General features: G+C 38.5%; 1 protein-coding gene across 7 annotated transcripts in view; it reads left to right on the top strand.

Annotated features, from left to right (window-relative positions):
- MAP4 (microtubule associated protein 4) overlaps positions 1-16,291 on the top strand; it is a 255,102-nt gene that overhangs the window by 125,171 nt on the left and 113,640 nt on the right. For all 7 annotated transcript variants that reach the window (XM_071212051.1, XM_071212054.1, XM_071212053.1 and 4 more), the window contains exon 3: positions 15,130-15,198. In XM_071212051.1, coding sequence (XP_071068152.1) covers positions 15,130-15,198 — 69 coding nt within the window. The remainder of the gene's footprint in view (positions 1-15,129; positions 15,199-16,291) is intronic.

Here is a 16,291-nt window from a genome sequence, read left to right as displayed (position 1 = left end):
AAAATAGAGAAAATCAGGAAAACCAAAAGCTGATCAATAAAATTGACATACCCTTTGCTAGACTAACAGAAAAAAGAAGCAGCAAATAAATTAAGTCAGGAATGAGAGGGGAGATATTATGACTGACCCTACAGAAATAAAAAGGATCATAAAGAGGATTGTGAGAAACTGTATGACAATAAATTAGACAATCTACATGAAGCAGGAAAATTCCTAGAACTACCCAAACAACCTACATTGACTCTACAAGAAATACAAGAACTCAACAAATCAATCACAAGTAAAGAGATTGAATCAGTTACCTAAAATTGTCCAACAAAGTCAAGTCCAGGACCAGACCAGACGGCTTTCGAGGTGAATTCTTCTAAACAGTTCAAGAAGAATTAATACCAATCCTGTTTAAAATCTTCCAAAAAATTGAAACGGATACTTACCAAATGCAATGGATATGTCATGATGATGGGAGAGAGTGTTGCTGTGGGGGGGAGTGGTGGGGTGGGGGTGGTGGGGTTGAATGGGACCTCATATTTTTTGAATGTAATATTTTTAAAAAATGAATTAAAAAATTAAAAAAAAAAAGAAAGAATTGTGAACAGGAAAAAAAAAAATTGAAACGGAAGGAAAATGGTCCAACACAATTTATGAAACCAACTTTACCAGAATACCAAAGCCAGATAATGATACTACAAAAAAAGAGAATTAGGGAAGTGGATGTGGCTCAACTGATAGAGTGTCCCCCTACCATATGGAGGGTCCAGGGTTCTACACCCAGGGACTCCTGACCCATGTGATGAACTGGCTCATGCCCAGTGCTGCAACGTGCAGGGAGTGATGTGCCACGCAGGGGAGCTAGGAGTGATCCCCGCAGGGAGAGCTGCTCCATGTGAAAAAAGCACAGCCTGCCCAGGAATGGTGCCGCACACACGGAGAGCTGACACAGCAAGATGATGCAACAAAAAAGACGTAGTTTCCCAGTGCCACCGGATAATGCAAGCAAACTCAGAAGAACGCACAGCAAATGAACACAGAGAGCAGACAATGGGGGGAAAAGGGAGAGAAATAAAATAAATCTTAAAAAAAAAAATAAGAAAATTACAGACCAATCTCTCTAAAGAACAGAGATGCAAAAAATTCTCAACAAAATACTTGCGAATTGAATCAAACAGCATATTAAAAGAATTATACACCATGATCAAGTGGGTTTTATTCCTGGTATGCAAGGGTTGTTCAACACAAGAAAATCAATTAACATAATCCATCAACAAATAGAAGGGGAAAAACCCCACATGATCATCTCACTTGAAGCAGAAAAGGCATTTGACAAAATCCAGAATCCTTTCTTGGTAAAAATACTTGAAAAGATAGGTATGGAAGGAAAAGTTCCTCAACATAATAAAGGACATATATGATAACCCCACAGCCAACATCTACTTAATTAGGAGAAGTTAAATGCTTTTCCTCTAAGATTAGGAATAAGACAAGGATGTCCACTGTCATCACTGTTATTCAACATTGTACTAAAATTTCTAACTAGAGCAATTACACAAGAAAATAAAATAAATAAAGGGCATCCACATTGGAAAAGAGGAAATAAAATTCTCACTGTTCACAGATGACATGACCTATATTTAGGAAATTAGAAATATCTATAACAAAGTTATTAGAGCTAATAAATGAACTCAGTAAAATGGCAGGATACAAGATCAACACTCAAAGATCAACAGTGTTTCTATAGACTAGTAGTGAACATGTTGAGGAGGAAATGAAGAAAAAAATTGCATTTACAATAGCAACGAAAAGATGTAAATATCCGGGAATTAATTTAACCAGGAATGTAAAGGATGCATTCAGAAAACTTATCAATTGTTAATATTTTGTCACATTTGCTTTATCATTTTCTTTATATAATACAGATTATATATACATATTTATTCCTGGATCATTAAAGAGTAAATTGCAGGTTTATGCCCTTTTACTCTAGGAACTAGGTATTCACTAATAACCAGAATACAGTGATCAAAACCAGAAAGTTAAACATTGATATGATGCTCTCATCAAATATACAGACCATAATTAGATTTATCAGTTGTATTCAATCTGGAATCACATTAATTTTCCTGTATCCTTTAATCTGGAACAGTGTTTTAGCTTTTCTTTATCTTTTATAACCTTGATATTTTTTAATGGCATGGGCCAGTAATTTTGTATAAGTTAACCTCAATTTGAGTTTACCTGATATTTCCTCATTACTAGATTCAAGTTTTAAATTTTTAAAAATTATGTAGTTTTATTGAGATATAGTCACATACTATGCGATCTATCCAAAGTATATAATCAATGACTTTATTTAAGCTGGTAAAAAGACCTTTGTTGTAATATTGTAAAATAAAATAGAAAAATAGATGGAAAGAAATGACAAATTTTTAAAGAGAGTGTAAGGCCAGGTTAGAGTTAATATAATCAATTATAAGAAATAGATGGTATAGCAACAAACATTTATAAATGTAGATAATAATTCTAATGTAATCGAAATTGTAACATTCTAATTTTTATATTACAACTCAAACTATTTGACCTTATAATCTCTAAGAATAAAATAAATTATTGGTTTAGTTATTTAATTTTCATTAGACCATAATTCTTTCTGGATAATCAAATTCCTGTTTGGGAATTCTTCACATCTCATTGGAATGAATTACCACAGACAACAATATGCCTGCTCATAATTTTATGAGGCAAAAAAACTCAGAATTGTTTTTAACAGTAGCCATGTTAAATCATTATTGATCCAGATGGATTATTGTAATTAATAAGTTGCATAAGAAAGGGTTAAAGAAAAATGAAGTGTCTAAAAATATATCTCTCCTCAGTCCTCTTCAATTAGAAGCGTTTATTTTGTATGAAGAAACTTTCAGAATATTGATCCCAGGAACAATTTGCCAGTTGCACTGAGTAATTATTGTTCATATACTATAATATTGTTACACTTTTTTCCAACCTTTCGCTTTTAACCTGCTTGTGTCCTTACATCTGAGGCAGGTGTCCTGTAGACAGCATATCCATTCTATCAGTCTATGTCTTTTAATTGAGTAGTTTAATCCATTAATATTCAGTGTTACTGTAAAGGCATTACTTCATCCATTTTGTCCTTCGGTTCTCTGATGCCATACTGCTCTTTTGTCTCTCTTCTTATCCTTTAGTTTACCCTTCCTAATAATCTTCATTTCTAATTTTTTCCTTTTAGGCTGCAGCACTCCCTTTAGTATCTCTTGTAATTCTGGTATTTGGTAACATAGTCTATCAGTTTTTGTTTGTCTGTGAAGACTTGGAACTCACCCTCATTTTTGAAGGACAGCTTTGCCAGTTATAGAATTCTTGGCTGACAGTTTTTCTCTTTTGGTACCTTAAATACATCATAACACTTTCTTTTCTCCTCCATGGTTTCTGATGAGAGGTCTGCACTTAATCTTATTTTGTTTCCCTTGTTTGTGATGCTTTGCTTTTCTCTTGCTGCTTTTAGAATCCTCTCTTTATCTCTGATTTTTGTCGTTCTGAATAGTAGTTATCTCGGGGTAGGTCTGTTCAGATTTATTCTGTTTGGCATGTCTTGTCTTTCTCGGATTTTGATATTTATGTCCTTCATAAAGGTTGGGAAGTTTTTGGTTATTATTTCCTCAAATATTCTTTCTGCCCTTTGTCCATTCTCTTCTCCTTGTGGAACACCTGTAATGTGAAACTTAGTGTATTTTGCATTGTCATTCAGTTCCCTGAGACTCTGTTCCATTTTTTCCGTTCTTTTCCCTTTCTGTTCTTCTGTCTTTTCAAGTTCAGATGTTCTGTCTTTGAAATCACTAATTCTGTCTTCAAGCAAGTCAGATCTTATTTTCCTCTAATGTATTTTCTTTTTTTTAAATCTTTTTTAAAAAAAGATTGATTGATTTATTTACTTCTCTCCCCTCCCCCCCCACCCCGCCCCAGTTGTCTGTTCTCTGTTTCTATTTCCTGCGTCTTCTTTGTCCGCTTCTGTTGTTGTCAGCGGCACGGGAATCTGTGTTTTTTTTTGTTACATTATCTTGTTTCATCAGCTCTCCATGTGTGTGGTGCCATTCTTAGGCAGGCTGCACTTTCTTTCGCCCTGGGTGGCTCTCCTTATGGGGCACACTCCTTGCGCGTGGGGCTCCCCTATGCAGGGGACACCCCTGCATGGCATGGCACTCCTTGCACGCATCAGGACTGCGCATGGGCCAGCTCCACACGGGTCAAGGAGGCCTGGGGTTTGAACCGCTGACCTCCCATGTGGTAGACGGATGCCCTAACCACTGGGCCAAGTCCACTTCCCTAATGTATTTTCAATCTTGTCCATTGTATCTTTCATTCCCATAAGGTCTGTTACTTCTCTTTGCAGGCTTCTAAATTGTTCTCTATGCCCTCCCATTGTCTTCTTAATATCCTTTATTTCTTTAGTCATATTTTCTATAAGTTCTTTGAAGTGATTTAGGAAAATTGTGTGATTATCACTGACTAATTGTATTAAATCCTGTATCTCTTCAGGATATTTGGTTTGTTCTTTTGGCTGGGCCATCTCTTCCTGTTTCCTAGAATAGCTTGCAATTTTTTGCTGATGTCTAGGCACCTGAATATGTTGGTGAGTTTTCTTTGATGGCTGATTTCTCTCTCTTGCTTATCATTTTTTTTTTTCTTCACAGCTTTTCTTTGATATTTGGTTCAACTTATTCTCAGTCTTTAAAATTGCCCAACTTAAGTTTTCAAAATCAGGCCAGGGACTCATTAGTGGGATGCAGATTTTCTCCCAGGGCTTGGATACAGAGAATAAGAACAGTTTTTGTCCATGCAATTTCCAGGCTGTCCAGCAGATGGCGCTAGTTGGGGCACCTTTCCATGGAGGTGTTTCAGTCTGGGCTTTCCTGTGTTCTTGTGTTGACTCTTCAGAGTGGAGATTTAAAGTGGGCTCTGTGGGCCACTGAAGAAAAGTACCCTGATCTCCCAGCTTCCTTTTCCCTTGAAACAGTTGACAGGAAGGAAGATATCTGTTCCCCTCTCAGCTGGCTGCAGCAAGCCAGGGGTTTTACCCCAGCTTAATATCTTGGAGGCAGGGGAGGGGAGCCCTTCCCGGCTGCCACAGGGTTTTGGTAACTCACGTTTGTCATTTCAGCTTCTGTCTTTCTGTCCCTCACCCTCCTGGGAGTTGTGTAACACTGTCCTGGTCTGCTGACCCCCAAAGCAGGTCCCTTGGACAGCTTTTGGCTTTTTCTCCATTGTTTTTATGGGAGCATTCAGCTTTTCCTGTTAGTCTGTTGCCATCTTCCCACAATCCTCTCAATTTTTAGATTTTTGTCAGTGGTCTTATATAAATGAATATATAAAGTAATCCTTCTCAGTGCATTACATCAGGAAGCACATGATGTCAGTTTGTCCCATTACTGGTGATAACTTAGATCATTTGGTTATTAGTGTCCACCAGGTTTCTATGCCTTAAAATTACTATTTTTTTCTTTAATGAATAAGTAATTTGGTGGGAGATATTTTGAAACTGTGTATCCTGTTCCTATTCCAGCTTTCACCCCTAGTTTTTCAATCCAAGCAAATGTCTTTAAATTTTTTTTTTTTTTTTAACAAAGACAATTCCTTATTGTATTTGTTATGGACATTGCATGAGTATATTAATTTTGGGAGGAATTGTAATTCAATTAAAGAATTCAGTTCTCCTCCAAAAGTACTGACTACCAACTAAAATGTATTTACCTTTAATTTTAAGTCTCTACTTCTCAGAAGCTCTTGAGCAGTTCAGCAAAGAACAGTGTCCCAGAAAAATAGTTGTCAAACTTATTTCTTTGTTCTGTTGATAAAAATGGCCAAGTACTTAGCGTAAGTGGAGCATGTTTCAGCCAAACTGCCACACCAGATGTGAAAGCCACTTAGGTTCTCAGAGTCCAAACTGATGATGGCCCTGGGTCTGTGGGACTTGAAATTCTGCCCCTACCACAGCATCCTGGAGATATAGCCTCTTGGGCTGAGTGGCTGCTGCCAGCTCTGAAACTCTGACTTGACAGTCACCGTTCTCCAGCACTCAGTTCTCTAAAACCTTGTGGCAGCCCATAAGCAATTGACTTTTGAATAATCTTTTGGTTCCCAAGCCACCAGTTGAAATGTATTTCCTTGCATCTTAGATAATTGAAAATACATTTTATATATCAGAACAGAATTGTTCCATTGTAAAGTCTGAGACTAAATTCCCTTCTAGGCTGTCAGGGACAGTTGCCCAGGGTGGGGATGGGAATGTGAGTACACCTGGGAACTGAGTCCTTTTTTATTTTTTCAGAAAGGTCCTCTGCAAACCAGGAGGAGCTTGGACCGGGGGGGGGGGGGGGGGGGGCTTCTCCACGACCTTTACCGCTTTTTGAGTGGAACGCCTGTTACTCAAGGGGACCCGACAGCCTGTGGTTTTAATCCAGCTCTGCACCACAAATTCAAACGGAGTTCTTTTAAAAAGAAAGATGAGATTGGCTTGGTTCTTCATGAACACATTTCATGCCGTTCTTTTCTGTTTGTTCCTTGCTCATTTCATTTAGGGAGAGGAAATCTGTACTGTATTGGGGTGATTAAAAAAAATCTGCACTCAAACAGTTTACAGAAATAAATTTTTTTTTTCAAAGAAGAAAAAATAAATAGATTCACTTCTAAACAGTTTAGGTCACAAATAGCAGGAAGAAATTAGGCAGGTTTCTGCAAATTAGACTGCACCATGCATTTTTTTTAAAAGATTTATTTATTTTTATTTATTTCTCCCACCCCCACCCCCTGTTGTCTGTTCTCTGTGTCTATTTGCTGTGTCTTCTTCTTTGTCCACTTCTGTTGTTGTTAGTGGCTCGGGAATCCAGCGGCACGGGAATCTGTGTCTCTTTTTGTTGCGTCATCTTGTTGTGTCAGCTCTCTGTGTGTGCGGCAGCATTCTTGGGCAGGCTGCACTTTCTTTCATGCTGGGCGGCTCTCCTTACGGGGCACACTCCTTGCACGTGGAGCTCCCCTACTTGGGGGACACCCCTGCGTGGTATGGCACTCCTTGTACGCATCAGCACTGCTCATGGGCCAGCTCCACACAGGTCAGGGAGGCCCGGGGTTTGAACCACGGACCTTCCATGTGGTAGACGGACACCCTAACCACTGGGCCAAGTCCGCTTCCCGTAAGCCTAAACCTTAATTCAAAAAGTTCCGGTGTCTTTAAGATTGGAACCCTGAATCTCTTATTCCCTCTAGCATTGTGGTTCCAAGTGCCTCTACCAGTGTTGGCTAGTCTGAGTGTAATTCTGACATTTATAGTGTTTTTCAAAGTATATATCCCATCATTTTGAGATATCTAAAGTCAAATGTCTGAGTTAAAATCAAATAGGGTCAAGCTATACCAAGAGACACTGTAAGAAGGTAGCCCATTTGAGATTGACACATCATCCTTCAATAAGATAACCCCAGCCACATTTCCGCACATTTTCACTTCTCTTTTTCTTTTTAACCATGAGTGCCATATAACATAATTGGCTCAAAGTGAGGGAATATAGTGCCTTGTCCTTAACAAGCTTTTATTAAATATTAACTCTTAAAAAAAAGTTCCTGGTGCCTGTTAAGGCTCTAATATTAACTTGGTCCAGAAAAAAATTGTCATCATAACGACTAGTATTTACACAGTTGGTCAAAGCATTATAATCTTTGATAAGTTATTACTGAACATAAAAGTTGGATTTGATTGGAAATGCTTTTCTTGTGATGATTGAGATTATTTTTCTCAATTAGATCATGAGTCTGAATAAATATTATCTCTAGCTAGAATAAAGCAGCATTTAACAATTTAATTCCTATTGCTTTTATAAATGTAACAGCCAAGAAATCTTACCCACATAACTGTTTGAAAGTGGATGCTTTATTATGGCAATGCCCTCAATGATTTGTGATATATGCTATGAATCCCATAGTGTGTGATAATGATGTATCAGATGACAACTCCATTATGCCCTCTTTTAGATTCAAAGCTATCTAATTTACAAAAAGCTTTGTTAGTCGTTAGATGATTCACTTTGTTTGGAGCTTGTATTTTTTACAAGGATATGTACTATTTTCTCTTACCCTTCTGAAGGACACAGTGTATTTCTTTCAAAGGCTTGGATTTGCTTTAACAATGTTTTTTTTGGGTGGTATTCTCTTTAAATGTGATGCTTTTCTCTTTTGGTAGTGATTTCTCTTAAATATTTGGTGATATTATTTGAGATTCCCTGTGGTGAGTTGACTGTTTTCTGCTGCCCACCTCTGGCAGGAATATGCCATTGCTGCCAGGTGGGGTATGCCAGTAACTAATCCTCTGTTCTCCACTCCTGGGTATCCCAGATCACAGGGGAGTCTGCTTCCTCTTGTGCCAGTGTATGCAGTCGCTGCTGCCATCTGGGATCTGAGTCTAGGCTGAGAGGTGTGGTGGGGAAAAGAGAGAGTGTGGGGAATGAGGACCAACGTGGTACCATCTAATGGAGTTCCTCATACCCCTGCTGCCTCTAAGCTGAGAGTGCCTGCTGTACTGTGCCTCCTTTGGGCTCTGCTTTCTCCTTCAGTGTGGTCCCATTTGCTTTCTTGGGTATTCCTCATAGCTTCTGGTCCATTGACGTTTACTTATCTTAATTTCTAAGTCTTTTCTTACTTTATTTTTTTAAACAATCTTTTCTGCTGTTTTCAAGGACTTGTGGTAGGGTGTTGAGGCTGACATGTGTCTCAGTTTGCAATCTTTATCCTCTCTTAAATTCTTTAATGTGCTCAATTAAAGCAGGAATTTATGGTTGTGAAATTCTTCCTTTTTAATCCCCATTTCTAGTCCCCCACATTCCTTTCTTAATATTCTCCAGTTATGTTTGATATACATTCTTTCATATTTGTGCTGTATATTTATGTATTTATTTTATTAGAGAAGTGGTAGGTTTACAGAAAAATCATACAGATTTTTATGAGAAAGTGCAGAGCGCCCATATATTCCGCTCCCCCCCCCGAACAGATTCCCCTATTAACACTTTACATTAGTGTGGTATGTGTGTTACAATTGCTGAAAAAATGTTACTGTAATTATGCTATTAACAATATTCCACAGTTTACATAAGGGTCACTGTTTCGTACAGTTCTATGCTTTTTAAAATTTTTATTCTGGTAACATATAAAACCTAACATTTCCCATTTTATCCACTTTCAAATACACAATTCAGAGGTGTTCATTACATTCACACTGCTGTGTTACCATCACCACTGTCCATTACCAAAATTTTTCTTTCACCCCGAACAGAAACTCTATACTAATTAGGCATTAACTCTCATTTCCTAATTCTAACCCAGCCCCTGGAAATGTGTGTTTTAATTTCTGACACTATGACTGTGCATAATCTGATAATATATGAGTGAGATCATACAATATTTGTCCTTTTTTGCATGTGACTTACTGCATTCAGCATGATGTATTCAAGGTACATACATGTTGTCACATATACAAAAGAACTTCATTACTTTTTATGACTGAATAATGTTCCATTGTGCATGTAAGTGTGTGTGTACATACATACATCATTTTGTTTATCCAGTCATTAGTGGATGGTCAGTTGGGTTTCTTCTACTTTTTGCCAACTGAGAATAATGCTGCAATAAACATCAGTGTGCAAATACCCATTTGAGTCCCTGCTTTCAATTCTTTTGGGTATGTACTTAGAAGTAGGATTGCAGGGTCATATGATAGTTCTATACTTAACTTTCTGAGGAACTGCCAAACTGTCTTCCACAGTATTTTTTATTTTATTGAGATTTGTTTTTTGATCTATCCTATAATTTGTCATGGAGAATGATCTATGTATTCTAGAGAAGAATGTGCATTCTACTGTTGTTGGGTGAAGTGTTCTATGTATGTTAGGTCTAGTTGGTTTACAGTATTGTTCAAATCTTCTATTTCCTTAGTGATCTTCAATCTAGATGTTTTTTCCATTATTGAAAGTTGTGTATGGAATGTAGTCTCCTGTTATTAATATGGAATAGTTTGTTTCTCCCATCAAATCTGTCAATGTTTGCGTCATATTTTTGGCCTCTGCTGTTTGGTGCATATATATTTATATAATTGTTATGTCCTCTTTTTGAATCAGACACTGTATTTTGAAAAGGATTAAAGTTGGAGAACTCACATTACCTGATTTCAAGACTACTATACAAATACAGTATTCAAGACAGGGTGATATTGGCAAAATGGATAGACTTACAGATCATTGCAGCAGACTAGATAGTACAGAAATAGACTCACATATATATGGTCAATTGATTTTCTCTTTTAGGAGGTATTTGGGAATGAACCTAGAACCTTGTACATGGGAAGCAGGTGCTTAACCATGAGCTACATCTGCTCCCCAATTGATTTTTTTTTTCAAGATTTATTTTATTTATTTCTCTCCCCTTCCCGCTATTGTCTGCTCTCTGTGTCCATTCGCTATGTGTTCTTCTGCATCTGCTTCCATTATCCAGCGGCACTGGGAAACTGCATCTCTTTTTTGTTGCATCATCTTGCTGCGTCATCTCTCTGTGTGTGTGGTGCCACTTCTGGGTGGCTGCGCTTTTTTCACAGGGGCAGCTCTCCTTGCGGGGTACTCTCATTGCACGTGGGGCACCCCTACACAGGGATGCCCCTGCGTGGCATGGCACTCCTTGCACGCAGCAGTACTGTGCATGGGCCAGCTCACCACATGGCTCAGGAGGCCCTGGGGGTCAAACCCCGGACTCTCCATATGGTAGATAGACACTGTCAGTTGAGCCACATCTGCTTCTCTCCAATTGATTTTCAATACAGCTACAAAGATAATTCTTTGAAGTAATGATAGCTTTAAAATATATATATATATATATATATATATATATATATTTATTTATTTATTTATTTATTTATTCTACCCCCGTCTTGCCACTTGTGTTTGCTGTCTGCTCTCTGTGTCCATTTGCTGTGTATTCTTCTGTCTCTGCTTGTCTTCTCTTCTTGTCTTCCCTTTAAGAAGCTCCAGGAACTGATTCTGGGCCCTTTCAACATGGGAGAGAGGCACTCAATTGCTGGAGCCACCTCAACTCCCTGATTTGTTGTCTCTCGTTGTCTTTCCTTTGTGTCTCTTTTTTGTTGCATGAGCTCTCTGCATAAGCCAGCTTGCTTTCACTTGGAGGCCCCAGGAACTGAACCCAGGACCTCCCATATGATAGACTGGAGCCCAATCGCTTGAGCCACATTTGCTTCCCATAAGTATAGTTTTTGCAACAATTTATGTGAGAACAATTAGATTCCCATATGGAAATATTAACTTAGACCTATATCTTACATCATATACAAAATTTAACTCCAAATCTATCATGGTCCTAAATGTGAAGTCTACAAAGCTTTTAGAGGAAACCATAAGAGAAAATCCTGTGCTCTTAGGTTAGGCAAACATTTCTTATATCTCATCAAAAGCCTGGTACATGAAAGAAAAAAAGAGAAATTAGACCTCATAAATATTTAAAATTTCTGCTTTTTAAAGCACAGTTAAGAAAATGAAATGACATTACAGGCTCAGATAAATACTTGATAAATCATGGTTTTGGACTTAATGCATAAATATGTAATTTGTGACAAGAACTCCATAAAGATGGAGAGATGGACGGGTATAGGAACATGATTTATATATGCTATTTAAGTTATTAAATTGGTATTAAAGCAAATGAGATTAAGGATTTAGGATGTTAAAATAAACACCCTGGTCAGTGCAAAGAAGATATCAGAAAATATACAAGCTCATAGAGACAGAAAGTAGAGTACAGGTTAGCAGGGTGGGGGGCAAAGGCAATGAGGGAGGTAATGTAAAATGAGTAGAGGGTTTCTGTTTGGGGTGAAGGTAAAGTTTTAGTAAAGGATGTTTGTAAGTTATTGCAACATTATGAGTATGAGTAATCCCACTGAATGGTATATGCTTGGGAGGAGCTATGATTTATGTTGTATGTGTTTCCAATTTTTAATTAAAAAAAAAAGATATTTAGATTACATAAATGTTACATAAAAAATATAGGGAGGGAAGCGGACTTGGCCCAGTGGTTAGGGCGTCCATCTACCACATCGTGGTTCAAACCCCGGGCCTCCTTGACGCTAGGAGTGCCCTGCCACGCGTGGTGTCCCCGCGCAGGGGAGCCCCACGCACAAGGAGTGCGCCCCACAAGGAGAGCCACCCAGCATGAAAGAAAGTTCAACCTGCCCAGGAATGGTGCCACACATACAGAGAGCTGACACACAAGATGACGTAACCAAAAGAAACAGATTCCTGTGCCGCTGACAACAACAGAAGCGGGCAAAGAACACATAGCAAATAGACACAGAGAACAGACAACTGGAGTGGGGGGAAGAAGGGGAGAGAAATAAATAAATAAATCTTTAAAAAAAAAAAAAATATATATATATATATATATATAGGAAATTCCCATATGCCCTGCCCCCCACACTGCCCACATTTACCCCCATCCTTCATTAGTGTGGTACATTCATTGCAATTGATGAACACATTCTGAAGCATTGCCACTAAGCATGGATTTTAGTTTACATTGTTGTTTACACTCCCACACAATTCTGTAGGTTGTGGCGAGATATATGATGGCCTGTATCTGTCGCTACAGTGTCATTCAGGACAATTCCCATGTCCCAAAAATGCCCCATATTACATCTGTTTTCCCTCTGCCTGACCTCAGCACCTCCAGTGGCCACTGTCTCCACATCAATCATATAAGTTATTCCATTGCTAGAATCACAATAAGTCTATAATACAATACCAGTAAGTCTACTCTAGTCCATAGTTCATTCCCCAATCCTGAGGATTCGTGGTTGGTGATGCCCACTCCACCTCTGATTGAGAGGGTCCTTCACTCCCATATGGCTGATGGATGGGACTCTTTTTTTTTTAAAAAAAAAAAGATTTATTTATTTATTTCTCTCCTCTTCCTTCCTCCCCCCCACCCCAGTGTTCTGTTCTCTGTGTCTATTTGCTGCATGGTCTTTGTCTGCTTCTGTTGTTGTCAGCAGCACGGGAATCTGTGTTTCTTTTTGTTGCATCATCTTGTTGTGTCAGGTCTCCGTTGCGCAGTGCCATTCCTGGGCAGGCTGCACTTTCTTTCACGCTGGGCAGCTTTCCTTACGGGGTGCACTCCTTGCGCGTGGGGCTCCCCAGCACGGGGACACCCCGTGTGGCACAGCACCCCTTGCATGCATCAGCACTGCGCATGGGCCAGCTGCACACGGGTCAAGGAGGCCCGGGGTTTGAAGCGTGGACCTCCCATGTGGTAGACAGACGTGGTAGAGAGTCCGCTTCCCTTGGATGGGACTCTCTTGCTTGCAAGTTGTAGGCTCTCTTGGTTCCTTGGTATGGTGTTTGTCCATCATCATCTCCTTGTTAGTTGTCCTGGATGAGTCCAGTGAACTGGAGAGTATGTGTTTTTACTCCATTATGTTGCTACTCCATGGAGGCTCAGAGCCCAGCTGGCACATGGACAGTCCGAAGATTCAAGTCTCTTGAATGTACACTACCTACTCCAGCACCACCTATAGGTTCAACTAGAAGGGATCGAAGAGCCATGTGTAGGGAAACTACAACTGAGTCCATATCTATCACAGTGGGGAGCACAAACCCCGAAGTAGTGCCCATTGGCAAGGCACCAAACTTATGAGCTATCTGCCCTTACCATAGTTCTGGGTGTCTCCAGAGCCCTCAGGAACCCCGCTATTTGGGGTAGTGTCTAATTTGGCAGTCAATGAGATTCTGCTGAGATATGCAAAACGTAACCTCTGGAATGACCTCCCCACTCACTTTGAAGTCTCTTAGCCATAGAAACTCATTTGTATTTACCTTTTCCCCCTTTTGTTCAAGGTCTTTTTCCAGTTGCATTGCTAGTTGGTGCTTGGTAGTAATCCCTTGGTGCCAGGGAGGCTCATCTCTGTGAGTCATGTCCCATGCTGGCGGGGGGGGGGGTGTCCAATTTTTTTTTTAAATAGAGAAACTAAAGATATAATGACAAATGCAATACATAAAACTGGATTACAATGTAAGAATGGAGGAGCAAAGTCTCAAAAGGACATTATCGGGGAATAAAAAATTGAAATATAGAATGTAAGCTCTATATCAATGTTAAATTTCTTGAACTTGATAACTGCAGTTAGGGTGATTACATAAGTGAATATCCTTGTTTGATCAAAATGTAGAAAGAAATGTGTTCAAGGAGTATTATGTACTTAAATATTCAGAAAATAAGGTGGGTAGATAGATAGGCACATGGATGGATGATAGAATGCTATGGCAAAGGTGACAAAATGTAAAAATTGGTGGATCTGCTTATTTGGGAATTGGGGGAATGTTGGAGTTCTTTGTGTGGGGTTTGTATCTGTAACTTTCCTGTAAGTTTGAAATTATTTCAAAATAGAAAGGTAAAAAAAAATTAGTCAAAAATTTTATGTGTTAGATTTCACCAAAGATATAAGGATGGTAAATAAGCACATGAAAAGACGCTGAACATTCTTAGTCATTAGGGAATGAGACACAGCTACATCCTATTAAAATGGATAAAATTATAAAGAAGTAGGAAGAGGAGGAAGAAAAAAAATAAGAACTCCTCTGTTTCCAGATGTGCTGCTGGCTACCTCCATGTTATTATATTTATGTTCAGCAATAATGGTGGCCCCCTGGAATTTTTTATATGGGAATTATTTTAAATGGCTCTCTGTCCTTGGGACATTTAATTAAACCTGTGATGCTTCAAGAATTTTTTTTTTTATGGTTATCTTTGATGATTTATTGAACAGAAAAGACTTAGGCTTGCCATTAGGAAGGGCTCTCCTGTTGTAATGGTATTTAATGGAGTTTGGGCACTGAAAATTAATGATTCTGTTCTGTTTCTGAAATTTCTTTTATTGAATCTTTAAATTTTGGACATATATTTACCTGCTTTAAGATAATGATGTGAAGAGTGATAAAAATTCCTCTAGTTATATAATAGCTGCATTTGTTTTCATATTTTTAATCTGACACAGATGGCGTTTATTCTTTGTTGTTGTTACAGGCACTCCATCTTCTAAACCAACTGTGCTAGCCAATGGTGATCATGGACTAGACGGGAATGATGCCACAGGTAAGTGGTTTCAAGGAGCTCCCAAATGTGTGTTAGAACAATTACACTGAATACCTTGAGAACTCCTTTTAGGAGTATTCTAAGTGGAAGCATATGAATTATTTCTGAGAGTGTTTTTTTTTCTTACTGGATGTATTTAAACCCAGAACTTCTGCCACATAAAGTTTCCAACAAAAACGAGAAGAATGAGTTCCCTTTGATATTCCTTGAATATTTGTTGGGATGGTATTATACAACAGCTGGTCAATCTTAAATATTCTTATGGATGCAGAATAATCATCATCAAAATATGTTAGAGTGGAGGATTTTGCCCACTACAACTCTTGAAGGCAGGTGTCTTTCCTAAATGCACACTGCATTTAATTTGCTTTCCCAACACTGAGCTACAGATTGTAAATTCTTTTCTTTCTTTTTTTGCCTCTGTCTGGTTTTCCTTTAACTGCTGATTTTAAAGTTTGTCTCTCACTTACTCCTAGCCCATTACTAGTGCTTTGATATTCTGTCCTTTGCAACTGAGGTTCCTGGGGATTTTCACCTCATAGCCAGCACCATTCCCCTGCCCCCTGCATCTTTTTAGGGAGCAAGATTCTCGAAGCACTAACAGTAGTCCAAAGGGATGTACTATGTAAATCTTTCCTTAGGTAGTCAATATGAGAGTCATGTCCCATCAATATCAATCTGCTGTTGTATTTCTTTATAAATTACTGCACTTAACTTGAATTTGTAAATCAGGCTGACAATGTTGACCCAAATGAATTGACTTCTAATGAGCAAGCACATTGTTCTCTGTTGTAGTCTGCTTTTAACGGGGCATAACATTTGATTCACATCCATCAAGCCTGAGACATATACTATTTTGGTGTTTTATTTGTATACATACCTTAGCCTTGAGAAGCCTTTACTTGAGAGACCACACATTTCTTCGTTTCTAAGTTTTCCAAAAAGCCTTTTGTTAGCAATAGCAATTATTCCAGGAATTACTCATTATTCTGTGACCTTAGTAAATGTTGTATGTCTGTTTGAACATTAGATTTATTGATGACTATGTCCTATTTACTGTGAATATTAGTTTTACCCAATGACATTAATATCT

Source organism: Dasypus novemcinctus, chromosome 26 (assembly GCF_030445035.2).
Source record: "Dasypus novemcinctus isolate mDasNov1 chromosome 26, mDasNov1.1.hap2, whole genome shotgun sequence".
Taxonomy (NCBI): domain Eukaryota; kingdom Metazoa; phylum Chordata; class Mammalia; order Cingulata; family Dasypodidae; genus Dasypus; species Dasypus novemcinctus.
Note: the sequence above shows the minus strand (reverse complement) of the source record. Positions and strands in the feature narration are given on the sequence as shown.